Here is a 26900-nt window from a genome sequence, read left to right on the forward strand (position 1 = left end):
CCTGGGTGGTCTGGAGTTGGGACCCGGTCCTATTTGTCTACCCTTTTATATGCATTACTTCAACTTTGATATACAGTAAGGTTTTTAATATAGGCAGTATAGGTACCGTCCCAATTTAGGGTCACCTTGCCGCTGGTGGGATGGCTTGTATACTTTTTTTGATCAAAAATAGTTCACTAAGTACCCTATATTTATTATGCAACTTTGCTTTACATTTATATATAATGATGGTAGGGTATGAGATATATTTTTGTCTTTTGTAGGTTTTGGTTCTTTTTGCTAGTGTGAACATGCTCCTATTTCTTGCATGTCTACCATCTTAGACCTCAGTTCACATTGCTTGTTTTTTTTTTTATTATAAAATGTTGGTAGAATCTCTACCCATAAATAAGATACAGCAAAAATTTTGCACATAACTATACTGGAAGCGAATCCATCTGCTGTATCGTAATTTGAAAATGTATGTACGTGTAAATCAGCATGGACCAAAAGGACCTAGATAAGTCGATAAACAGTAGTAGATGCAATATACATATAGTCCAAAATGAGATTATAACTCCTTTATTTTACTCAAAAAATGGCTGAAGATTAGTATAAAAGGCTATCGGCCATTTTTGACCAAACAGTACAAGTGTAAAAAAAAACCTGGAGCAAGAAGTAAAAAAAAAAAAAAAAACACCTACTACCCACAGTAAGAACCCCTCAAATGAGGAAACGTCAATTAACCACAAGTTTCAGAACCGCATAATGAATATTTTAAAAAATATCAAATTTCAACTTTGGTCATTTTTGACCGAACAGAACAGCAGGGTTAAATAAAGATTCTTATTGTGAAGCAATAACTCGAGATGCTGGATTTAAGAATTTGAATTTTTGTACAAAATTTGTTAGCATTTGTTGTCATTTTCCATTTTTGATGAGTATTGTACAACCATTTAAATATGGACATGAATGTAAACTTACATTCTTTCCTACCAATCCTTAATTTTTGAAGATCATCTATGTCTGGGAAACTCTTGGTTGAACAGTAAATCAAATATTTTAATCTGTCCGAATCATTTATCCATTGATTAGGAGAGTCATGTTCACAGAACATTAACACCAGACGTCTGGAAAATGTCACAGGAATCCACATTTTAAATAATTGATTCCTCTCCTCATTAGTTAAATTAAACTTATCACCAAAGCTCTCAAATATCTCGGAATTTCTACAGACATGGATTTTTGGAATGATTTTTTATCATTTTAACAAATTTTTCCAAACTTTAATGTGTAGCTTTTAAGTTTTCTTCTAATTTTAATGGTCTTTGTACATAAGCTCCTCCTACATTACTTAAGTCAATTATCATGTCTCCTACATCACTTATTATGTCAGTTTCTCGTTCATCCGTTCCCATGTCAGTCTCTTTGTCAATAGACACAAGGTCACCTTCAGTAGCTGTCATCTTGTTCAATTTCCACATTACAGTCAGAATCAGTAACATCATTAGTATCCTCTGACACTATTACACAGTCATGCTTAGACTTTTCTGACACTATTACACAGTCATGCTTAGACTTTTCTGACACTATTACAGTCATGCTTAGACTTTTCTGACACAAGTTTGTGAAATACGTCAATGAATTGTAAAATATTTTTCAACTTCTTTGTCTCTATAAAAGGACACCAGCTTAGAATCTATTTTTAAATTCTCCATTTCACATTCTGCGCATAAGCTAAGCCACAAAAACGTCTAAGTCAGTCTCGTCAGTAGCCTTAAATTTTAGTTTACTTTGCTTAGAAAAGAAGAAATAATATCCATATTTTTCCTTAACTTCAGATTTCTCAGATTCTCCTTAACACTGGGGTTTGGTCATCAGTGTACGTCTGATCCTTGTAGTACTTCTGGTGCCTGTCAATCCATCTTGAGAATATATCAGTCCTCAATCTTCTGTAGGTTCTTTCTGATTCTTGTGACAAAGTTAGTGGATTTCCCGACACTTGGACAACAGGTGTTCAGCAAAAGCTTTCCTCCTCTCCCCCACCTTGTTCAAGGAGAAGGAAGCCACTTGAAAGCACAAAAAAATCAGGAATGGGGGCTCGCCAAAATGTTAAATATACTTATTTTCATATATTTATATATAGATAGGACTGTTTATCAGATGCGATTGTTCAAAGAATATATTTTTTATTTTTGGGTTGTCCATTAAAAATAATAATTCCAGCAGTTACATAAAATAGGTGAAATAGTTACAAAATGATTTTCCATTTGTCCATAATTAGCCTATTAGTTGAGATTCACCCATCTTTTCCTGGGATCCTGAATGGTAGGTTGCGTCTGTCTGTGTCCAGCACGTGTGTCAGGGCCTACATGTCAGCTGCCTCTTCAGCTCTTAGATCCTAGCACTGAGCCATGTAATGTAGAATGGAAAAGAGACCCCGAGCCTCCCACCCTGTATGGGTTATATTGGCCCCTCACAGCACCTGTTCTTCTGCTTATGGCACTAACTTACACTGAGCTAAAAAGACAAGAATAGCCTGAATGTCTTGTCAGCAAAACCTAGCTCGAGGCTGATCTATATAGAATTCAGATTAAAAAATGAATATCCATAATTCATATTTAACAGTAATATAGCACACCTAGAAGTGTATAGGATTATAATGTTTATTACAATATTATGGTTATATAAGAAATTTCAAGAATGTGGAATGTTAATTGTAAGATATAGTGACTGCAAGTTATCAGACGGTAATGGGCAAGCTGAAAGGATATATAGGAGAGATGCATGTATGTCATCCCTATGGTATGTTATTTTATTACTGTATGTACTGGTTTCTTGGTTTGTAGAAAAAATCTAATAAAAAAATAACTATAAAAATTTATTGGATTAAAAAAAAAAAGATTAGGAAAAAGGCTTCTCCCCTGTGTGAGTTCTCATGTGTCTATCCAAAGCTGATTTCTGGTTAAAACCTTTCCCACATTCTGAACACGAAAAAGGCTTCTCCCCTGTGTGGGTTCTCTGGTGCTTAATCAAAGCTGATTTATGGTTAAAACATTTCCCACATTCTGAACACGAAAAAGGCTTCTCCCCTGTGTGAGTTCTCTGGTGACTAACAAAATCTGATTTATGGTTAAAACATTTCCCACATTCTGAACACGAAAAAGGCTTCTCCCCTGTGTGGGTTCTCTGGTGCTTAATCAAAGCTGATTTCTGGTTAAAACATTTGCCACATTCTGAACATGAAAAAGGCTTCTCTCCTGTGTGAGTTCTCTGGTGATCAACCAAAGTGGATTTCCGGTTAAAACATTTCCCACATTCTGAACATGAAAAAGGCTTCTCCCCTGTGTGGGTTCTCTGGTGCTTAATCAAATCTGATTTCTGGTTAAAACATTTGCCACATTCTGAACATGAAAAAGGCTTCTCCCCCGTGTGAGTTCTCTTGTGGATATTAAGAAGTGATTTCTGGTTGAAATATTTCCCACATTCTGAACAGGAAAAAGGCTTCTCCTTACTGTGAGTTCTCTGGTGTCTAACAAAAGCTGATTTCCAGTTAAAACATTTCCCACATTCTGAACATGAAAAAGGCTTCTCCCCCGTGTGAGTTCTCTTGTGGATATTAAGAAGTGATTTCCGGTTAAAACATTTCCCACATTCTGAACATGAAAAACGCTTCTCCGCTGTGTGAGTTCGCTGGTGCGCAACAAAATCTGATTTCTGGTTAAAACTTCTGCCACATTTGGAACAAAGCAATCTATTGTCTGCTGTGTGTATTTTTTGATGCTTAAGAATAGATTTTTCGAGGGTAAAACTATTTCCATTTTCTGAACGTGAAAATGACCTCTTTCCTTTAGGAGCAGTTCGTTTTTTAATGCTTATTTTTTTATTTTGATTTTTTTCCTTCATAGTCGGTAATGAATCAGAAGACAGGACCTGTTCCATAGGCTTAGATGATAGATCTTTGCTTTGAAGGGATGATGGTATATCCGGAGAAATGGCATTCACTTCAATTGTATCCTGTAAGATCTCAAGATCATTCAATTTAAAAATCTCCTGTCCCTCCGATCTCCTGGTACAGTCATCTGCCAAGAAAAAAAACAATTAATAATTTTGAATGAAATATCCTTGAATTTATATTTTTGAACATTTCTACTTAAATGTCTGTAGAAATGGCAAGTTATTGACAGAATGACAGTGAAACGTGAAAACCTCACAGGATGAACCAGTAGAGCGTGGTGTTGAACTGTTTGTTCATTCTGTCTCCAAAATATGGAATAAGAAGCCACTAAACAATGTTATGTAGACAAAAATAATATCAATAAAAACGTCTTCTCATCCATAAACCAATGCAGCAAAATCCGGTCTCCCAAAGTCAAATCTCCCCCTTCCTTCTAAGCCTTGAAGTGTGCCTAAACAATATTTAGCAACCATGTATTTGGCATTACTATAGTGAGAAGAACCCACTTAATCTACAGTGTGTGTCTCCTGGAGCACAATCTGGGCACTATGTGTTGGGTAATAAAATGGCAAATGCGTAATTTTCACTCTCCAACATCCACTGCGTGCTAATTTCTGGAAAGTGATTGTGGAGTCAAAATATTCACTGCACCAATAGTTAATTCACTGAGGGTTATAATTTTCAAAATGAAGTTACTTTATGGTGATTTCTACTGCTCTGGTTTTCTGTCATTTTATTATATTAAGGCATCTGTAAATGGTGTGTCCCATCTCCTCTGGTGATAAATGGATTATATAGCACCAAGCCTGTTCGTGGTGGCCATCTTTTGAACTGCCAGGTGACCATACAGTTCATACAGTGCCCCCAATACATTGTGTCTGGGAACTATTCCAGCAAGATCTGCATTCCTAATAGCTAAATGTCGCTCCTTCCCTTCTTAACCTGCCATCTGCCCAGACAGTAGTGTACAGCTGTATATAGGGTATTGTCAAATTCAAGAGAAGTTGGAAAATAATTTGTAAGGTCCATTTGTTTCCTATTATCCTTTGTGAAGAATTCCAAAGTTATCTCCACATAAAGTGACACATGTCAGATTTGAAAATGGAGCCTGACTAGAAACATAAAACTGGCTGCAGGAAGAGGTTAAATCAGAGGATCACTGAAGTCAAAAACTGTGACTATAGACAATAACACATCTACTGAAATGATCAAACTCAACAGTCTCCATCAGTTAAAAACGAGTAACTAGTGGTGAAACCTCTCTGGGGTAATTAAGAGTATGGGGCTCGGTGGCTCTTGGCAATCTAAACTATCGTAAGGGACAATATTTTCTGTCAGATGAGTTTCAAGAAGAAATATTAGACATTTAAAGAGAACTTTTCATAATAGTGCAGAGCTGAGGTGTCTTAAATTTAGACCTCGGGCATTGGGAAGACATAATGGAGACCTTCTTTTAAAGACAACGAGGGAGTTACAGAGTCACATAAGTGAGTCAGGCCGATTCCACTACACTCAAACTATCATACAAAATGAACCTGTAAAAAAAGACAGAATAAAAGATATGTTACATCCCCAACAACAATATATGTATCAGGGGAGAACTACAACACTAAACCGGAATTGCAGTCATTTATGGTGGACCATTGGAGCTACTATGAGTCCTGATGAGAAGAGTAGAGAAAGTATTGGTGCTCCTGTCAGGCAAAATGTATTTTTGGTCATAGTTTTAAAAAATGAGAGCTGTCTCAAATCTCCACCCCCCCTGTCCATTTGTAAGAGTTTTACATAGAAGTCACTGTTGCTTTTCCCCCAAACCTCAGGAATTTTTAAGAGCGTCATAAAGCCTCAGCTCAGAAAAAGCACTGGTATACCCTGGATTTTTCCCTCCAATCCTATTGTTTAGCTGTACAAACGTTTAATGTCGATTTTAATAATGCACATGACTGTCACAAACACAGGGACCACATTTTTGAGATCGTCAACTTGGAGACTATCTCAACTAGGAGACCACCGGAAGCCCGGGAAATGGGTTCTGAGCTTCTGAGCATCATAGAGATTTCATATTTGATATCCATCTTCATGAATAGTGTTGAGGGCAAACATGATGTCTCCATCTTGGATGTGGGACCCCCCCACACCAAGATATGAAATCTGAAGGAGTTTTAGGTCTTCTGCAGCTGGGTGGGTTCACAAAGCCGAGCCCCCGTGTGAGGTAAGCACCATGGGTGTCTCCTAATGTTTTGGCCCCTTTACTAAAAACCAGAACGGCCATTTTTTAAGTCATTCTTGCCCCGGGACGTCAGATGCATGCACACCACGCTGCGTGGAAGAATCGCATCTAATTTCCAGGGACCCGTCCCCCCCACAGAATCTGAGACCATCACCACGTGGCACAGGTTTTGCTATTACTTATCCCTTTTATTTTAATAACTGTTTATGCATATATGTACATTGTCTCTTTTATAATATCTTTTGTAAATACTGCCCACTTTCGGGAGTAAATCATTATTATTTACCAGCTTCGTTCTTCTTGTCCTATGTCGAGCACCCGCTAATTCACGTTACCTAATGGGTACCCGATCCACCTGTTAAGCGATTGGTGGTGGCAGTATACCAGTATTTATGTGATAATGTGGTTTGAGGGTGGCTGGTCGGAGGTATATATACATTCCTGGAAGGAACTGGTGGTATATATATACGTCCTGTTACATCACGTGCCGCAATAGTCGACATAAATTAGAGCAGCTGCGCCCGTGCTTATCCTCGGTCAATACCGTGTTTGATCAGCAGGATAAGGGGGCACCAGAGAGCTGCAAGGTCTGACCAATTGGTGTTTTCGTGACAGCTCCCCATTTCAGGAGAGATTGTGCAGTAATCTGAATTCCTTAGGATTGAAAACATAATGGAATTTATGATGTGGAGTGAATCCATGAAACCAGGGCTCGAGCCATGCCAACACATCTTCTGCAGGCGTGAATATATGTATATTACAGCCTTCAGCCAAGCACAGCTTAGAGATATATCATGGCGCAGGTGTAATGTTTTTATGTAGTTTATCACGATCCTGTTTGAAGTTAATTGGTTTGAAAAGTCAAGATAAAGGGAAACTCTGTTGTTATTGTACAGAAATTCACACTTGGCCTCAATGCACATTTAATGTTGATCATAAAAGCGAAGTTTGTCCAGAAAGACTGGACCTGGTCTTGTAGGAACCATATGAGCACATTCAGCAGCACAGAAGGGAGAGAAGGTAGATTCATCCAATAAGATATCAGGGATCTAGGAAGCCAACACCATCATTACCCTCCGCTTTCTCTTACAGGCCCAGCATAATATTTTTCTTCAAGTGATTTTCTAACGTGTCAGCACATTCTACGTACGCGGTCATTTGGCTTTGTTACAGATCTGGGCAGGTAACGGACAGAGTCTCCTAATCCCAGGAGGTAGGTGGATCCTCCAGGTTGTAAGTTCTCTAGAAAAGGTCTTTCCCAATTCACAAAGTAATTTGAACATTTTCGGATGGAGGAGAATGTTATGCTCTAGCGGCAAAATGGTGATCACACGATTGTGATACTACCGGACTGCACTACCAATAGAGCAGCCACAGCTGGTGACTGAGAAGACTCTGTGACTTCTCTGCATTTAGTGGTTACTACTCACCTGGATGGTTATCTGTAGGAATCTCCTCTTTACACCGCTCATCACCCCTCACATATGTCTCTGTAGTATTAATATGGGTCAGATCTTCACCCTGAAACAAATATTGTAAAAGTCACAGACAGATGGAGAAGTCCCATCTATGATCAGCTTTAATCCTGCCATCTCAACCGTTCTCATTATAAAACATATAATCCTGGTGGATAAAACAAGACTGAGCACAAGACCTTCACAGCCGTCTACACATCATAGGGGAGATCTCATGACACCTTCTCTCCATCTACCTGATGATCCTGAGGAACATTGGGGTCTTCCTGTTTACAGTCTTGTGAAAGAAGAGGATGGGGACATCTCTCTGGTGTTGTCCTCTTACTGGATCGATCTGGAGGAAACACATACAGGGACTGAATTCATCCTTTATATACAGATAATTATAGGCCATGTGTATTTAGTCCTGTTTATTACCTGGCGATGTGAGGCACTGGGGAACCTCCATAATGACGTCCTTGTACAGATCTTTGTGTCCTTCTAAATACTCCCACTCCTCCATGGAGAAATAGACAGCGACATTCTGACACCTTATAGGAACCTGACACATACAATGATACCGTCACCCCCCCGATCCCTTCATAGCATTACTGTATAATGTCCCAGAATTCCCAGCAGTGTCACCTCTCCAGTCAGCAGCTCAATCATCTTGTAGGTGAGTTCTAGGATCTTCTGGTCATTGATGTCCTCATGCATCAGGGTGTAAGGTGGAGGCCCTGTGATTGGGCTCAGGGGTCTTCCCCATCCCTCAGACACAGGGTCCTGACAGCGCTCACTAGAGGTCTTCACTACTATGTAATCCTGGTAATGGAGAAACTCATTAATAAATCTCACTACAGACATTTCCAGAGTCCTCACCTATCCAGTTCTGTCCATCTGTTATTCCCATAGATAAGAATGATGTAATGTGACGTCATCAGAATCTCTCACCTCTCCAGTAAGACGGAAGAGGATGTCTAGGGTGAGGTGTAATATCCTCTCCGCCATCTTGTCTCTGTCCATATCCATCTTTGATGGGTAAATCAGGAAAATTCTCTTATCTAGAAGATCTTCACTGAGAGGATCCGATATTGTAGAAACCTGAATAAGAAGATGAGACAATGTAACATAAAAATCCTGTGTAATAATACAATTACTGGAGATAATAAGGGAAACATATGAGGAGATTTATTATTTTACAGTATTCAGTTTTCTTCTTCACATCTACTAATAAAACCTACTGTATATATTTTATGCCACAGAAAACAAGCAGTTTCTTCCTCTCCAGTTGAATATGTTTCTCATAGACTCATCTTCCATAACACTAATTGTCGTCTCATTTACCGACACTGGAATCAGCATTAGTAATACTGCAGGAGATATTCATTACACGTGACATGAGAAATAATTACTTCATGGTGAGGACGACATATTCATTTCTACTACAGCTCTAGAAACATTTTTGGCCAAAGTCTGTCACTGACTACATCACCACCAGCCGTCTATATGAATGTTTCCCGTCTTCCCCGGGCTCTACCATGTTGGATCTCATCACTGATTCACACACAGAAGTTTGAGGCTTTTATAAAAGCTTTTTTGTTTGCACAAACACCGCAGACAGAAATTATTTGATACCAAAGTCTCCATATACAGTTTTTTATGGGGTTTATTTATGGCCTTAGGCTTTCCTATATTACAAGAAATACACCAGAAAAAAAATCAGATATTAAAATGTTTCAAAAGAAAACTGGCACCAACAATTCTTGTAAAAAGAAAGAAACTTGCAAAACGTATTAGGCCCATTGTTATTTCTTAAGAAGTTAAACATTTGTTTTTTTAAAAAAATAACTCTTTTGGGCACCAGAACATAGATGTACACCGCAGGGATGGCACAAGTGCGGCTGCAACAGAAACCTTGGCAGTTTAACCACTTGCTGCTGTCAAAAGGAAACATGGCATCTATGAAGGTTTGACAAAGTTTGGCTCAATTCCCCTCCTCACCCAAGTACTCAATAGTAATAAGTTACCTTTTAACACCCCCAAACACATTAGACTAAAGTTGCATTAAAGCACTGATTTCAGTGGGGTTTAGTCGACTATACAATGTATTTGGGGCCTACCGACATATAATGTCAGGGCAGAGAAGGATCTGGCATCCTGAATTTCAGAGGCTATTCCGTTTGTTCTTCCTGTAGATAATCCTCCGCTATAGGAGTCCGGAGGTGACTCTCTTATACAGACCACAGGAAAGATGGAATATTTGTGTGTATGGGGGAGTCGGGAGAGATAGCCGTCTGCCAAATGACCATTTAGGCAACACTTATCTCATGTGTATGGAGTCGTTAGTATTACACTAACAGGCAGGGATAATACACGGCACTACAGTAGTACAGTGCATCACTGAGCAATCAGAGTCTTGCATGTTGTATGATCGCACTAATCAGTGTTGTTTAAAAAAAGGTTTAAAGTGAAAAAAATATTACAGTTTTATCAACAAGAAATATCAGTCACTATAGTGAAAACAGATTCACTGCGCAATGTTAGGTAAGTCACGTCCATAACAACAATAGCTATAAGTGGACCCCCCAACCTCAAAAGGAAGTAAATATGTATATAGAGAACTCATATCTCCTGATTCTGCAAATCTGGACCAGATGATGTGGAGATGAATGAGGAAGAACAATGTCCAGGGGTACGTGCCAACGATCAGGAATAGCAGAGTTTTGGATGCAGCTCACCTGTGCTGCGTATAAAACGCTACATTCCACATTACAAGCACAGTAGATGGGATTTATAGAAATCCCATGCCCAAGGTGCTTCTATTTGACGTTGCGTAAACTCACCGGTGGTGCGGGTTTACGAGCCACAGCATGTTAATTTCCACAATAGAAAGTATTAGATGTGGTAAATCCGCATTGTTCAATGAACACATGCAGATTTAACTGCGTGATTGAATGCAACGTATTAATGCATAATGCAGAAGAAGCAGTCCGGAACTTTCTGGTTACATGTAGCAGTATATAACTTTTGTTACAAGCCACAACAGTCCAGCAAACCATTATGGGAAGGCCCATCATCCCTTGTGTCACTACGGCCCCTGAGAGCTACTCTATGCTCCCAGTTGATTTGTCAGGACCTCACTGGCTGAGGTCCATCGGTACAACTTCTCAGTAGTACTCTCTATGTTCATTCGATGACTGGCTTCCTCAGGGGGCTGGGGTTATAATTAGTGTTGAGCATTCCGATACTGAAATATCGGGTATCGGCCAATATTCGCGGTATCGGAATTCCGATACTTTTGCAATATCGTATACCGGAATCGGAAGTTCCCATAATGCAATGAGCCATTTTCATTTTATTCAGCCAATGAGGATCCTAAGAAGTGTGGGCACATCCTGTTAGGCATGTAGGCATCTTAACTAATGGCATGGCTGTGATTGGCTGCTGAAATGATGTCATGATGCACTATAAAAGCCGCTGCCGCCATTTTGAGCTCACTCTGCTGTGAATTCAGTTAGGGATAGGACGCTGTTGTTCTGAGGGACAGTTTTAGCTACCTATTTGGTCTATTCTGCTTTACCCAAGCTACTTTATAAATCGCTGTGCCTTGCAGCGCTAGTGCACAGTTCTCTGTGCTGTTCACCGCTGTCTGCAAGGTCTGTGTGTGTGAGTGTAGCTCACCCTGTAGTGTGTGCTTCAACCACGTCTGGTTGTAGTGCACTCAGTGTGTGTCACTGCCTCATACATTGTCCTTTTTTGCCAATTCATAATTTTTCCTGATATCTCCCATTAGTGTGGTGGTTCCATCCGTATTCAGCTAAATTGGTTCCAAACACACTATATAGGAGAAGATAGAGGAGCCTTTCTGCAGCATTGTGCCCTGCAGCCCCAGCCAGATTAGTATTAGCCTATTTTTTGTAGCCTCATCTATTGCATTGTAGGTTACCTTCCTACATTGTAATAGCTACAAAAAGTTTGTGATACTATCGGTATTACATCTTTGGGCACATCCAGTGTCTTTTTGTGACAAAAAAAAACCTAAATAAAGTTCACCAAACACTCCACTTTACAGTTGTGTAGGCCACATTAGCTCTTATTAAAGTCTAGTCCACACTTTATAAAATTAGTGTTTCTTATACCTGTTAGCAGCTGTTCAGGAATAAGCACACTAAGCCCTTAGTACTTTTCTGCCTATCTTTATCTGTCTACCAAGATGAAGAAGGCAGGGAGTAAGGCATGTGGTCGTGGGCATGGAGTTTCTGCAGGGAGAGGACGTGAGGATTCTGTGCCTGCAGGGAGAGGACGTGGGGATTCTGTACCTGCTGCGGGCACCAGTGACTCAGCATCCCCCAGTTTTACCAGGGAACAGTCCTTTATGCGCAGCTTTGTAGGAGCTAGCCGAACCCCACTGGAGGACCAAATTGAAGCCGTTGTCGGATGGATGGCAGCTAACGCATCGACTTCAATTAGTTCCAGATCCTCTCAGGTCCTGAGCACTGAAGAGCACCCATCTGTCTCTTCACCACCTGCCAAATTGTCCAGGCAGTCAGAGAGCCCTGGACAGGAGCCATCTCTACTTCTGTTCTCTGAATCTCTTGGCTTGTAAAGAGGGAGCCAGCCAAGCAGAATTCGAGAATTTGAAGAAGAGGTAGCATGCAGTGATGCGCAACCGTTTTGTCTCTCTGAATCTGAAGAGGCGGGTGGGCCAGTGCCTATGGTCAGCAGCACACCTCAGTACGCATCTGATGATGAGACTCAGGTGCCACTTTCTGGTGCGTACTGTGCTGTCGAGACTACCCAGGAGAAGCAGTTGTTTGAAAAGGGTGGTGTAGATCAGAGGTCCCCAACCGCCGGTCCGCGGACCAGGACCGGGCCGTTGGGGTTTTTCAGCCGGTCCGCGGGGAGAGGGGGCCCCTCCAGCCTCCAGCAGGGCCGCCATCAGGGCATGACTGCCCTGACTCCAGTATGGGGCCCGGCCGGTAGGAGCCCCCTCGGAGCCCCCCTCTTGTGCGTCTCTCTCCTCATGGGGCCCCCGGCCGCATGCTAAGCGCCGGGTCCGGGACATCTTAGCGCTGCGCTGCTGCGGCAGCACCTTCATGATTCCCCTGACTTCCGGTCATGTGACGGCGCCGTCACATGGCCGGAAGTCAGGAGAACCTGGTGTCAGCGATTTGGACGAGCGCCAGGATTCTGCAGGGATCGCATGGGGGTAAGTATAACAAGTTTTATTTTTTTTTAAATACAATTAACTAGGAGTGGGGGGAATGGGAGATGCACATGGGGGGAGTGGGGGGAATGGGAGATGCACATGGGGGGAGGGGAGAGATGAGAGATGCACATGGGGAGGGGAGAGATGAGAGATGCACATGGGGGGAGGGGAGAGATGAGAGATGCACATGGGGGGGAGGGGAGAGATGAGAGATGCACATGGGGGGGAGGGGAGAGATGAGAGATGCACATGGGGGGGAGGGGAGAGATGAGAGATGCACATGGGGGGGAGGGGAGAGATGAGAGATCCACATGGGGCAGGGGAGAGATGAGAGATCCACATGGGGGGGAGGGGAGAGATGAGAGATGCACATGGGGGGAGGGGAGAGATGAGAGATGCACATGGGGGGAGGGGAGAGATGAGAGATGCACATGGGGGGAGGGGAGAGATGAGAGATGCACATGGGGGGAGGGGAGAGATGAGAGATGCACATGGGAGGGAGGGGAGAGATGAGAGATGCACGGGGGGGTGAGAGATGCACGGGGGGGTGAGAGATGCACGGGGGGGTGAGAGATGCACGGGGGGGTGAGAGATGCACGGGGGGGATGAGAGATGCACGGGGGGTGGATGAGAGATGCACGGGGGGTGGATGAGAGATGCACGGGGGGTGGATGAGAGATGCACGGGGGGTGGATGAGAGATGCACGGGGGGGTTGAGAGATGCACGGGGGGGATGAGAGATGCACGGGGGGATGAGAGATGCACGGGGGGATGAGAGATGCACGGGGGGTGGATGAGAGATGCACGGGGGGGATGAGAGATGCACGGGGGGTGGATGAGAGATGCACGGGGGGTGGATGAGAGATGCACGGGGGGTGGATGAGAGATGCACGGGGGGTGGATGAGAGATGCACGGGGGGTGGATGAGAGATGCACGGAGGGGGATGAGAGATGCACGGAGGGGGATGAGAGATGCACGGAGGGGGATGAGAGATGCACGGAGGGGGATGAGAGATGCACGGGGGTGAGCTGCACATGGGGGGGTGAGAGATGCACATGGGGGGGTTATGTTTACATAACTTTGTTGCCTTATGAAGGGCGGGGGGGCCCCCAAAAATTTCTTGCACAGGGGCCCACTACAGTCTGTGTCCGCCCCTGGGATGAAGTAAATGCAGCTGAACAGCAGCTGTCAGGACAGCTGCCCTGTCCTGCTGCAGGGCGTGATGGGGCCTCAGTGATGCGGCTCCTGGCACAGCACATTATGTGGGGCTCCTGGCGGGGACCTGGTCTACACTATATGATAAGTATGCACTAAACTCCAAATCCCTCCATTACCCCGCCCCCATATGACCAAAGCCCCGCCCACCCCACCCCCTCCTTGCTGGGCCATGGAAAAATGATCTTGCTTCAAGCCGGTCCCTGGTGCAAAAAAGGTTGGGGACCACTGGTGTAGATGATGAGGTCCTTGACCCATCATGGTGTGAGGGACAGGAATGTGGTGGGAGCAGCTCTGAGGAAGAGATTCCCCGAACAGCCCAAAAAGGAGGGAGAGGGAGGGGGCAGACTTGGTTGCCTGTAGCCTCCACTTAGGCACCCATTAGGAGCATGGCTCTTCCAAAATCCAAAGCGGGCGCTCCCAAGACTTGCAGTGCCTGGTCCTTTTTTGACACAGTTGCAGATGACATTTGCTTTGTCAAATGCAAGCTGTGTAATCAGAAGGTGAAAAGAGGGAAAAGTGTCAGCAACCTCAATACCACAAATATGTGGAAACATGTGCGGACCAAGCACATGGTGGAGTTACAAAAACACACTGAAGACCTAGGCCAACCTACAGCGCCACCTACCACCTCTTCAGCTCGTGTTGTAGCCTCTTCCTCCAGCTCACACACAGCTGGTTCGGCTTCCTCACAGGATCGCCATGGAAGAATCTCTGGCACTGTTGTACAGAGACACAGTGTAATTCCACCCACAGCACCACTTTCCCAGTCATCCTCACACTCCCAGGCCAGTCTACAGCCATCGTTAGCACAGGCATGGGAGAAAAGGCGCTCATACTCGGCAAACCACCCCCGAGCACAGGCTCTGAATGCTGGCATTGCTAAACTACTGGCCCTTGAAATGCTATCATTCAGGCTGGTGGAGACTGACACCTTCCGTAACTTTATGGCATTGGCAGTCCCACAATACAACGTACCCAGCCGCTTTTATTTCAGCAGGCAAGCCGTCCCTGCCCTGCAACATCATGTGGAGGGAGAAATTAAACATGCGCTACAAAATGCCGTCAGTAGCAAGGTCCACCTGACCACCGATGCATGGACCAGTAAGCATGGACAGGGACGATACCTTTCCCTCACTGCCCATTGGGTAAATGTTGTGGAGCCGGGTACAGATCTTGAGAGTGGCGCTGTACGTGTTCTGCCAACTCCAAGGATTGCAGGAATCCAGTCTGTACACATTGACTCCTCCTCATACTCCAGTTCCTCTGAATCAGCGCTGCAGGAGCCATCACGGTCTACCTCCACATCGACCCGTGAACGGTTGGTTACCTGTTATGATGACCGATATGAGCACAGCCGTGGCCAAACGTCAACAGGCCGTATTAAAATTAATTTATTTTGGGAATCGAAGCCACACAGCGCAGGAGCTCTGGAATGCCATCAAGCAGCACAGCGACGTGTGGTTTGTGCCAGCGAATCTCCAGCCAGGCATGGTAGTGTGTGACAATGGCCGAAATCTGGTGGCAGCTCTGGGCCTAGGCAACCTCATTCACATCCCATGTCTGGCACCTGTGCTCAACTTGGTCGTGCAGAGTTTTTTGAGGGACTATCCGGATCTTGATGCACTGCTTCACAAGGTCCGCATAGAGTGCGCTCACTTGCGCAAGATCACGCATTGCAGCTCTGCAGCGCCAATTACGTCTTCCGGAACATTGCATCATATGTGACCTACCCACCAGGTGGAATTCAACGTTACATATGTTGGAGAGGTTGTGTGAGCAGCAGGCAGCAGTAATGGAGTACCAGCTGCAGCAGGCGCAAACAAGTCGCAGTGCGCGCCGTTCACACTTCACCACCACTGGGTGGGCCTCTATGAAGGACATTTGCCACGTTTTGCGTGCCTTTGATTATTCCACGCGGATGGCGAGTGCAGATGATGCACTAGTCAGCATGACTATCCCCCTTATCTGCCTGCTTGAAAAAACACTGCAAGCACTAAGGGACAAGGTTTTGGAAGAGGTGGAGGATGAGGAGTCACAAATGCCATCTGATTCTCTACAGTCTGCGCAACGTGGTTCCTCACAAAGACCTAGGCAGGGGACACTTTGTGAGGAGGATGAGGAGGAGTCAATGGATGAGGAAGACATCTGTCCAGAGGAGGGAGGTACACAATGCTCTAGTAGTCAGTATCTAGAGCGAGGGTGGGGTGATGCAGAGCAGGCAGAGATCATGCCTCAAGCAGGGGACAGCGTTTCTTGGCCAGTTGGCAGTCTGCAGCACATGGTTAATTTCATGCTGCAGTGCCTGAGAAACGACCGCCGCATCGCCCACATTCTCAACACGGCTGATTATTGGGTGTCCACCCTCCTAGATCCTCGCTACCGGGACAACTTACAAAGCCTCATAACACCGTTGAACCGGGAGTACCAAGACGCACTGGTGCATTCCATCATGTTCTCCATTCCAACCGAGAGCAGTGCTGCTAGTGCTTTACAAAGCAGCTCAGTGCGTCGAGGCAGTGGAGGAAGCTCTGCACAAAGAGGGAGCAGAAGCAGCGCCTCAGCACAAGGCAAGACCAGTATGGCCCAAATGTGGCAAAGTTTTGTGTCCCCACCGCCACAAATGTCTACACCATCACAGACGGCTCCAGTCAGCAGAAGGCAACGTTTCCGTCAGATGGTGACAGACTACATGTCTTGCCCTCTCAGTGTACTCCCAGACGGCTCTTCTCCCTTCAAGTTTTGGGTCTGTAAGCTGAATACATGGCCAGAGCTTAGTCAATATGCATTGGAGGTGCTAGCTTGCCTTGCTGCTAGTGTATTATCGGAACGCGTCTTTAGTGCCGCAGGTGGTGTACTAACAGACCGTCGCATGCGACTATCGTCCGATAAAGTTGACCGGCTTACTTTTCTCAAAATGAACAAGGCCTGGATCTCTCATGAATTTGCCAGTCCTCTTCCAGAATAAATAATTGGTTGGCAACAGTATCCAGGTCTCCTGTTGTGTTCATGTTTCTACCACCTGAACTGTAATCCCTGAGCTCCAACACCGCCAGTTGGCGCTCAGAAGTGCCGTCTGCACAGTCAACACTTGCTGCCGTGTTATTGGGGTTCAGTAACGTCAGCTGTTCCCCTGCTGTGTGTCTGGCAAATTCTCCTGCTTTGTCCGCATCCACTGTACTACTGATTTAAAACTTGCTCCAATTACACCTCTGGCTTCTCTGTTTTTAGTATTTCCCCTGGGCTCCAATACCGCTAGTTGCTGCTCAGAAGTGCCGTCTGCACAGTCAACGCTTGCTCCAGTGTTATTGGGGTTCAGTAACGTCAGCTGATCCCCAGCTGTGTGTCCGGCAAATTCTCCTGCTTTGTCCACATCCACTGTACTACTGATTTAAAACTTGCTCCAATTACACCCCTGGCTCCTCTGTTTCTAGTATTTACCCTGGGCTCCAATACCGCTAGTTACTGCTCAGAAGTGCCGTCTGCACAGTCAACGCTTGCTCCAGTGTTATTGGGGTTCAGTAACGTCAGCTGATCCCTAGCTGTGTGTCCGGCAATTTCTCCTGCTCTGTCCACATTCACACTACTACAGATTTTAAAGTTGCTCCAATTACGCCTCTGGCTCCACTCTGTTTTTAGTATTTACCCTGGGTTCCAGCACCGCCAGCTGTTTCCCAGCAGTGTCTTCGGCACGGGTACTCCCTCCTGCCCAGCCTGGTTCCAGCAATCCAGCTGTTTCTGGGTAGTGTCAACGTCACTTTGCCTCCAATGCGTTGTCCTGTCGTGTTGCGGTCGGGTTAGCCGACTCTATGGTGCCTGCAGTTTAGGTGACTCCTATGTGGGCTGCGGGATCTGGCAATGAAGGCTGGTTCCATAGTGCCAATAGGACAAGCACCCCCTGTAGGACTGTGGGTTTTGGTAACTGCGGCCAGCTCGCGGCCTTGAAACTTTTTTTTTACATGGGTACCTTCTGCTACTCATCCGGGTTCCAGTACCGTCAGCTGGTTCTCGGCAGTGCCTTTGGCTTAGGTGCCTCCTTCTCGGTATCCAAGTTTCACCAACGTCTGCTGGTCCTTGGTAGTGCTTTCTGGCACAGGTACCTCCTGCTTAGTAACCGAGTTCCAGTACCGTCAGCTGGTCTTCGGAAGTTCCATTGGCTCTTGTACCTTCTGCTACCCATCCGGGTTCCAGTACCGTCAGCTGGTCCTCGTTAGTTCCATTTGCTTTGGTACCTTCTACTACCCATCCGGGTTCCAGTACCGTCAGTTGGTTCTCGGCAGTGCCTTTGGCTTAGGTGCCTCCTTCTCGGTATCCAAGTTCCACCAACGTCTGCTGGTCCTTGGTAGTGCTTTCTGGCACAAGTACCTCCGGCTTAGTAACCGAGTTCCAGTACCGTCAGCTGGTCTTCGGTAGTTCCATTGGCTCTTGTACCTTCTGCTACCCATCCGGGTTCCAGTACCGTCAGCTGGTCCTCGTTAGTTCCATTTGCTCTTGTAACTTCTACTACCCATCCGGGTTCCAGTACCGTCAGCTGGTCCTCGGTAGTTCCTCAGCCTTCTTGTACCTTCTGCTACATTTCCAAGTTCAAGCTTTTTGAAATTGTTCTTGGTAATCACTCTGGATCTCCCTGACGAGGACCCTGAAGACCTCCCCGAAGAAGATGAGGACCCCGAAGACGAGGACCCCGAAGACGAGGACCCTGAAGACGAGGACCCCGAAGACGAGGACCCCGAAGACGAGGACCCCGAAGAAGACGAGGACCCAGAAGACGACGACCCTGAACACGAAGACCCTGAAGACCACCCCGAAGAAGACGACCCTGAAGACGAGGACCCCAAAGACGACGACCCTGAAGACTACCCCGAAGAAGACCAAGAAGATGACCCTGAAGAAGTTGAACAAGAGGACAAAGAAGAAGAAGACAACCACCAAGATACAGAAGAACAAGAGACAGAAAACCAAGAAGCAGAAGTACAAGAAGCTGCAGAACAAAAAGCGGAAGAACATTAAGCATAAGACTAAAAATCAGAGGAAAAGATAATATCGAAATTATAAGCAGAAGATGACTAAGCAGTGTATGGGGGTGAGTCCGTTCCTCCTCGTGGTGCCCCTGGAAAAGACCTGCTGCTGCAGGCCAAACTGAACGCGGACAAATCCTGTTGTAAATCTTTTGTGACAAGCAGAACAAAAGGTGTAATGTTCAAACTTTTATAGATAACTACAGGAATGCCTGTCGCAAATAAGAATATGATGAAGATGAAGAAGTAGAATATGAAGAAGAATAATAGTTGAATAAGAAGAATATGAAGAATGTAAAAAAAAAGAATAATAAAAAGAAGGTGAAGAAGAAGATGAAGAAGGTGAAGAAGAAGTTGATGAAAAAGATGCTGATGCTGAGGATGATGAAGGAGAAAGTGTGGGAGAAGTAAAAAAGAAGGTGAAGAGCATGGAAGTAGTGAAACATAAATATCTGACAAAATATAAAAATACTTAACATAGTCAATATTTCCGTAACTCAGAACGTCTTAAAAAAAAATATTAATTCCTGCTATTCCATTTGATTGGGCTAAACCTCTATGCCTTTATTGTCTCCCCCCCCAATACATTCTACATTATTCTTAGTTGTTTTCCTTCATGTAGAATTAACCTACAAGGAAAGAAAGGGTTTATTTTCATTCCGATATTTGTGTCCCATTGACTTGCATTGGTTTCCGGTATCGGAATCGGCGATATCCGATACTTTTTGGGTATCGGTCCGATCCAATCCGATCCGATATTTCCCGATATCGGAAGGTATCGCACAACACTAGTTATAATGCAATAAAAAATGGAGTCACTTACCTTTTAAAGCCTTTGCTTTAGCACCATAGGTCCAATAGGTACCAATAAATTGGCCACTTCTATGTCCAAAATCTTAACAGCTTCTTGCTCTTTCTTCCTGCAGTCATAGTGGAGATAATATGGCGAAATTTTAAATTGATATACCACTTTTAAAGATAATTAATGTTTTATTGCTTTTAATCCTTTAATTAGGGTTTATTTACCCCTACGGTAATTTGGTCATACGTAAATATCTCATAGGTCCTGGGTTTATTAGCATCTGCAACAAAAATGGGGCTAAGTAAGTATTTATTAATTAGCCATGGGGTAGATAGTACCATTTTGTGTATGTAGGAGGCAGTACTGTGGGAAAATTTTACTGTGTGTGGGGAGGTGGCAGTACTGTGGGAACATTACACTGTTAGTGGGGGATGGCAGTCCTCTGGAAACATTATAATGTGCATGGAAGGATGGTGGTATTGTGGGAACATTAAACTTTGTGCTAGGGGAATGCTAGTACTGTGGGAACATTATACTGTGTGTGGTGGGAATGGTGGTACAGTGGGAATATTATAATGTGTGTGAGGGATGGTGGTACAGTGGAAACATTATACTGTGTGTGCGGAGGATGGTGGAACTGTTGAAATATTATCTTTTGTATGAGAGATGGCAGTACTGTAGGAACATTATACTGTGTGAGGGGCATCATACATACTGCATAAGAAGTGTAAGATTGTGCGCCATAAAAAGAGAAAATCCTCAGTGTTGTGCAGCATTTGTAGAAGAAGACTGCCATCTGTCGTCCAAGCAGAACCCTCCAGAACCAATTGGAAGAGATCGAGTTTCAGGAAGGAGTCTAGATGGTTCACCAGGTAAGGTGACTTTGATGATCCAGTTTCTTGACATAAAAGGCCAGCTCCCCAAAATGGTAGCAGATTTGTTGCCAAGCAAAGAATCGAGCACGATATGTGCAGGGGAATCTGAAGCCGAGGAACCAGGCCGTGGTAAAACCCAAGGCAGCGCGTTGTGGTGCGCCGGGTAGCAGAACCCGGCCGGTGCCAGATGAGTCCCAGAATCCAGTCTATGCTAGCTAAAGCCCAAGAACCAGACCTGCGCCGGTCAAGAGCCGAAGTCGCAGCTACGCCAGTCAAGGCCAGAGAACTAGACCCCAGTAATTCGGGTATGCCCACAGTTGGATAAGCACCGAAGATCCGCAAAGAGATTCCTCTCGGGAGTATACGGCTACAGTGAAGAGTGGGAGGCGCAAGTGAGCCAGGCTGCTGCTTCCAGCACTGACGTATGCTACAGGGGTTGGTCCAGGCTACTACAACAAGCAGGGCAAGGCTGGTTGAAGTGATGGCGGCCCAGCGAGCCTTGATAAACTTTGTCAGGAGGACTTGCATCCTATGGGGAAGAACCGGAAACCCCCGCTAGGGAAAATAATATATACAGTGGGTACGGAAAGTATTCAGACCCCTTTAAATTTTTCACTCTTTGTTTCATTGCAGCTATTTGGTAAATTCTAAAAAGTTTATTTTTTTTCTCATTAAAGTACACTCTTCACCCCATCTTGACTGAAAAAAAAACCAAAAATGTAGAAATTTTTGCAAATTTATTAAAAAAGAAAAACTGAAATATGACATGGTCATAAGTATTCAGACCCTTTGCTCAGAAAATCATATTTAAGTCACATGCTGTCCATTTCCTTGTGATCCTCCTTGAGATGGTTCTACTCCTTCATTGGAGTCCAGCAGTGTTTAATTAAACTGATAGGACTTGATTTGGAAAGGCACACACCTGTCTATATAAGACCTCACAGTGCATGTCAGACCAAATGAGAATCATGAGCTCAAAGGAACTGCCCAAGGAGCTCAGAGACAGAATTGTGGCAAGGCACAGACCTGGCCAAGGTTACAAAAGAATTTATGCAATACTCAAGGTTCCTAAGAGCACAGTGGCCTCCATATTCCTTAAATGGAAGAAGTTTGGGACCACCAGAAGTCTTCCTAGACCTTGCCATCCAGCCAAACTGAGCCTTGGTGAGAGAGGTAAAGAAGAACCCCAAGATCACTGTGCTGAGTTCCAGAGATGCAGTAGGGAGATGGGAAAAAGTTCCACAAAGTCTATCAATGCAGCCCTCCACCAGTCGGGCTTTTATGGCAGAGTGGCCCGACGGATCCTCTCCTCAGTGTAAGACATATGAAAGCCTGCATAGAGTTTGCTCAAAAACACATGAAGGACTGCCAGACTATGAGAAATAAGATTCTCTGGTCTGAGACTAAGATAGAAATTTTTGGTGATAATTCTAAGAGGTATGTGTGGAGAAAACCAGGCACTGCTCATCACCTGCCCAATACAATCCCAACAGTGAAACATGGTGGTGGCAGCATCATGCTATGGGGGTGTTTTTCAGCTGCAGGGATAGGATAACTGGTTGCAATTGAAGGAAACATGAATGCGGCCAAATACAGAGATATTCTGGATGAAAACCTCTGCCAGAGTGCTCTGGACCTCAGACTTGGCCGAAGGTTCACTTTCCAACAAGACAATGACCCTAAGCACACAGCTAAAACAACAAAGCAGTGGCTTCAGAACAACTCTGCGACCATTCTTGACTGGCCCAGCCAGAGCCCTGACCTAAACCCATTTGAGCATCTCTGGAGAGACCTGAAAATGGCTGTCCACCAACGTTCACCATCCAACCTGACGAAACTGGAGCGGATCTGCAAGGAAGAATGGCAGAGGATCCCCAAATCCAGGTGTGAAAAACTTGTTGCATCAATCCCAAGAAGAGTCAAGGCTGTACTAGCTCAAAAGGGTGCTTCTACTCAATACTGAGAAAAGGGTGTGAATACTTATGACCATGTGATATTTCAGTTTTTCTTTTTTAATAAATTTGCAAAAATTTCTACATTTTTTTCAGTCAAGATGGGGTGCAGAGTGTACTTTACTGAGAAAAAAATGAACGTGTGTGCGTGTGTGTGTAAATATATATATATTTATTTGTCGGGACCATCACCCTTGTCAATAGCTAAAGTAACATACGGTCAGAGGCTGCGATTACAGTTAGAGGGAGCCGGAGAATTCATTGTATATCTGATATTCTAGATTTCACCTTGTAATCTCCCTGTTCTGCATTATTCACGGTTGCTATAGTTATAACATTTCCCCCATATCAGGGACATAAATAATTATATTTGTTACTCCCACATTGTGTATGTCTGTGCGTTGTATCCAGTCACCTGATTACAGGGGCATAATGGGGGCATTATACTGTGTGGGGGCATCATACATCCTGCATAAGGGGCATAATGGGGGCATTACACTGTGTGGGGGCATCATACATCCTGCATAAGGGGCATAATGGGGGCATTACACTGTGTGGGGGCATCATACATCCTGCATAAGGAGCATAATGAGGGGGCATTACACTGTGGGGGCATCATACATACTGCATAAGGGGTATAATGGTGGTATTACATGGTGTGGGGGCATCATACATCCTGCATAAGGGGGGCATTACACTGTGTGGGCATCATACATCCTGCATAAGGGGCATAATGGGGGCATTACACTGTGGGGGGTATCATACATACTGCATAAGGGGCATAATGGGGGCATTACACTGTGGGGGGCATCATACATACTGCATAAGGGGCATAATGGGGGAATTACACTGTGTGGGCATCATACATCCTGCATAAGGGGCATAATGGGGGCATTACACTGTGGGGGGCATCATACATCCTGCATAAGGGGCATAATGGGGGCATTACACTGTGGGGGGCATCATACATCCTGCATAAGGGGCATTACACTGTGTGGGGGGCATCATACATCCTGCATAAGGGGCATAATGGGGGCATTACACTGTGTGGGGGGGCATCATACATCCTGCATAAGGGGCATAATGGGGGCATTACACTGTGTGGGGGCATCATACATCCTGCATAAGGGGCATAATGGGGGCATTACACTGTGGGGCAGAAAAGGGGTCCTGTACTATGAGAACAATACGTTTCCTCCCTTCCTGTCTCCATAGTTGGGTCGTATGTATCTATTACAGGAAACAGAACAAAAACCTTATGATTCTTATAAATGGGCAACACAAGACCCCAAAAGAGTCTCCGTGCTGAAGGGGTTAATGCCCCCTGCGCCCAGTAATGGGGGTCTCCACATACCTCCACCTGCAGAGACGCCACCACATATATGGCTGCTCTGTGCGCACAGGAGCTGTGATGAGGTCACAGGAGGGGAGGAGTCAGGGGTCACATGATCAGGGGCCTCACTGGATGCAGGACTCTGCTGTGCTGGTTGTCATGGTGCTGGATGAGCTGAAGTTTATGTGTGGGGTCAGGAGGGGTTTACAGTGTGGATGTAGCAGAGCCGCGTGTGTACGAGGTGTACGGAGCGGAGCCGCGTGTGTACGAGGTGTACGGAGCAGAGCCGTGTGTGTACGAGGCGTACGGAGCAGAGCCGCGTGTGTACGAGGTGTACGTAGCAGAGCCGCGTGTGTACGAGGTGTACGGAGCAGAGCCGTGTGTGTACGAGGCGTACGGAGCAGAGCCGCGTGTGTACGAGGTGTATGGAGCGGAGCCGCGTGTGTACGAGGTGTACGGAGCGGAGCTGCGGGTGTACGGAGCGGAGCCGCGTGTGTACGAGGCGTACGGAGCAGAGCCGCGTGTGTACGAGGCGTACGGAGCGGAGCCGCGTGTGTACGAGGTGTACGGAGCAGAGCCGCGTGTGTACGAGGTGTACGGAGCGGAGCCGCGTGTGTACGAGGTGTACGGAGCAGAGCCGCGTGTGTACGAGGTGTACGGAGCGGAGCCGCGTGTGTACGAGGTGTACGGAGCGGAGCCGCGTGTGTACGAGGTGTACGGAGCGGAGCCGCGTGTGTACTAGGTGTACGGAGCAGAGCCGCGTGTGTACTAGGTGTACGGAGCAGAGCCGCGTGTGTACGAGGTGTACGGAGCGGAGCCGCGTGTGTACGAGGTGTACGGAGCGGAGCCGCGTGTGTACGAGGTGTACGGAGCGGAGCCGCGTGTGTACGAGGTGTACGGAGAAGAGCCGCGTGTGTACGAGGTGTACGGAGAAGAGCCGCGTGTGTACGAGGTGTACGGAGCGGAGCCGCGTGTGTACGAGGTGTACGGAGCGGAGCCGCGTGTGTACGAGTTGTACGGAGCGGAGCCGCGTGTGTACTAGGAGTACGGAGCAGAGCCGCGTGTGTACGAGGTGTATGGAGCAGAGCCGTGTGTGTACGAGGCGTACGGAGCGGAGCTGCGTGTGTACGGAGCAGAGCCGCGTGTGTACGAGGTGTACGGAGCAGAGCCGCGTGTGTATGAGGTGTACGGAGCAGAGCCGCATGTGTACGAGGTGTACGGAGCGGAGCCGCGCGTGTACGAGGCGTACGGAGCGGAGCAGCGCGTGTACGAGGCGTACGGAGCGGAGCCGCGCGTGTACGAGGCGTACGGAGCGGAGCAGCGTGTGTACGAGGCGTACGAAGCGGAGGCGTACGGAGCGGAGCCACGCGTGTACGAGGCGTACGGAGCGGAGCAGCGTGTGTACGATGCGTACGGAGCGGAGCCGCGCGTGTACGAGGCGTACGGAGCGGAGCCGTTTGTGCGGAGCCGTGTGTGTACGGAGCGGAGCCGTGTGTGTACAGAGCCGTGTGTATGCTGTATACTGCTGTATACCCCCCCAGGTTCAGTGGGAGAGACTCGGTAAAACTGCGCTCGGACGTCTCTTGTTTCTCGCACAGATATTGATAACATAAGATGGAGTCAGACGAACCCTCCTACAAAACCTGATAACAAAGTCATTACTACAGGACTGGATGAGAAAGGGATTTATTCTACAAGAAACGCTGGGGCCACAAATGAGAGAATCCGGGCCCCGTGGCTGGATACTTCGGGCCCCCGGCGTGTTAGGAGCAGACGGGGTCTTTGTCCCTGGAGCTTCTCTGCTCGGTATAATGAGACTCTGATCTTGTTCTTATAAAGAGGGTTGGAGTAGAATAGAAGCTGCCTGAATATGAGGACCTTGTCTGATCTCTATGTCCTTGTGTACAGAGCTATGGAGATAGCGCTATTCTCTGTATAATAGATGTGATGTCGCTGGAGCCCTAATATTCCTGTACAGGGGTCTCTGGAGAGATAATCTTTCCCCAGCATTATGGATCAGGGAGAAGGGAAAAAGGGATTGAGGACATTTTATTGTAATTTCCCTTTAAATAAAACTGTAATAAAAAATAACCGAGTGAAAAAAAGTTGTACATTTTCCCACCATGTTGTCTGTAGGAGGTAAAGAGCCGAGGTTGAAGATGCTTTATGTCCAGAAGTCTACAAAAGGCCCCGGCCCCACTATCAGTATTTGGTCAGTATTCGGTCAGTATTTTTTCTCAGGAGAGGGGGATAAATGTAGAATTGGTGCACTTGTTTCCATTATACCTTTTCTCTGATTGTTCCTCACCTGGTTTTAGCTCCCACTCCAGAGAAAAATCGCGATCCTCCTGCGACTGTTAACATGTTAAATGCCGCTGTCAATCTCTTTAAGGACATCATAAGTCCTGCCCATCAGCGCCCGTATCACATGACCGCGGATCTCTGATGGGTTGGTATGACAACCCGGGGTTTCCAGGAGACCCCTGCAGTTGTCATTGCCAGATTGCTATGAGCCCAGCGGCAGGGCCGGCTCCAGGATTTCGTGGGCCCCAGGCGAAAGAGAGTCTCAGTGGGCCCCTTTAACAAATACCATGATTCATGATGCACAGATACCGCAGACAAATATATATATATATGTATATCAATGCCAAAGATTCCACTTCTTACATTACATGAGTGATATCTAAATTCTACAATAGCTCAGAAACCGGCGAATCCACGGAGCACACAATGCAGAATGGGAACTATAGTCCACCATACAGTATTACGGGCACCACTAAGTCCTCCATACAGTATAATGGCCCCACATAGTCATCCATACAGTATAAAGGCCCCACATAGTCCTCCATACAGTATAATAGGCCCCACATAGTC

The 26900-nt window shown here is 45.8% G+C and overlaps 1 protein-coding gene across 1 annotated transcript; it reads right to left on the minus strand.

The window, feature by feature from the left end:
- Window positions 1-620: 620 nt before the first annotated feature.
- LOC141271731 (uncharacterized) lies at window positions 621-24118 on the minus strand. Its single transcript, XM_073681826.1, has 8 exons — window positions 24048-24118; window positions 19888-19984; window positions 8573-8722; window positions 8267-8443; window positions 8060-8183; window positions 7879-7976; window positions 7598-7688; window positions 621-4061 (listed from the first exon to the last, which is right to left on the minus strand). Exons 3-8 carry the CDS (start codon window positions 8648-8650, stop codon window positions 2884-2886), a joined length of 1746 nt encoding a protein of 581 aa, XP_073537927.1. The 5' UTR covers window positions 8651-8722; window positions 19888-19984; window positions 24048-24118; the 3' UTR covers window positions 621-2883.
- Window positions 24119-26900: the final 2782 nt, after the last annotated feature.

This window comes from Phyllobates terribilis, unplaced genomic scaffold (assembly GCF_046119375.1).
Source record: "Phyllobates terribilis strain yellow unplaced genomic scaffold, ASM4611937v1 Scaffold_5__5_contigs__length_657084704, whole genome shotgun sequence".
NCBI lineage: Eukaryota > Metazoa > Chordata > Amphibia > Anura > Dendrobatidae > Phyllobates > Phyllobates terribilis.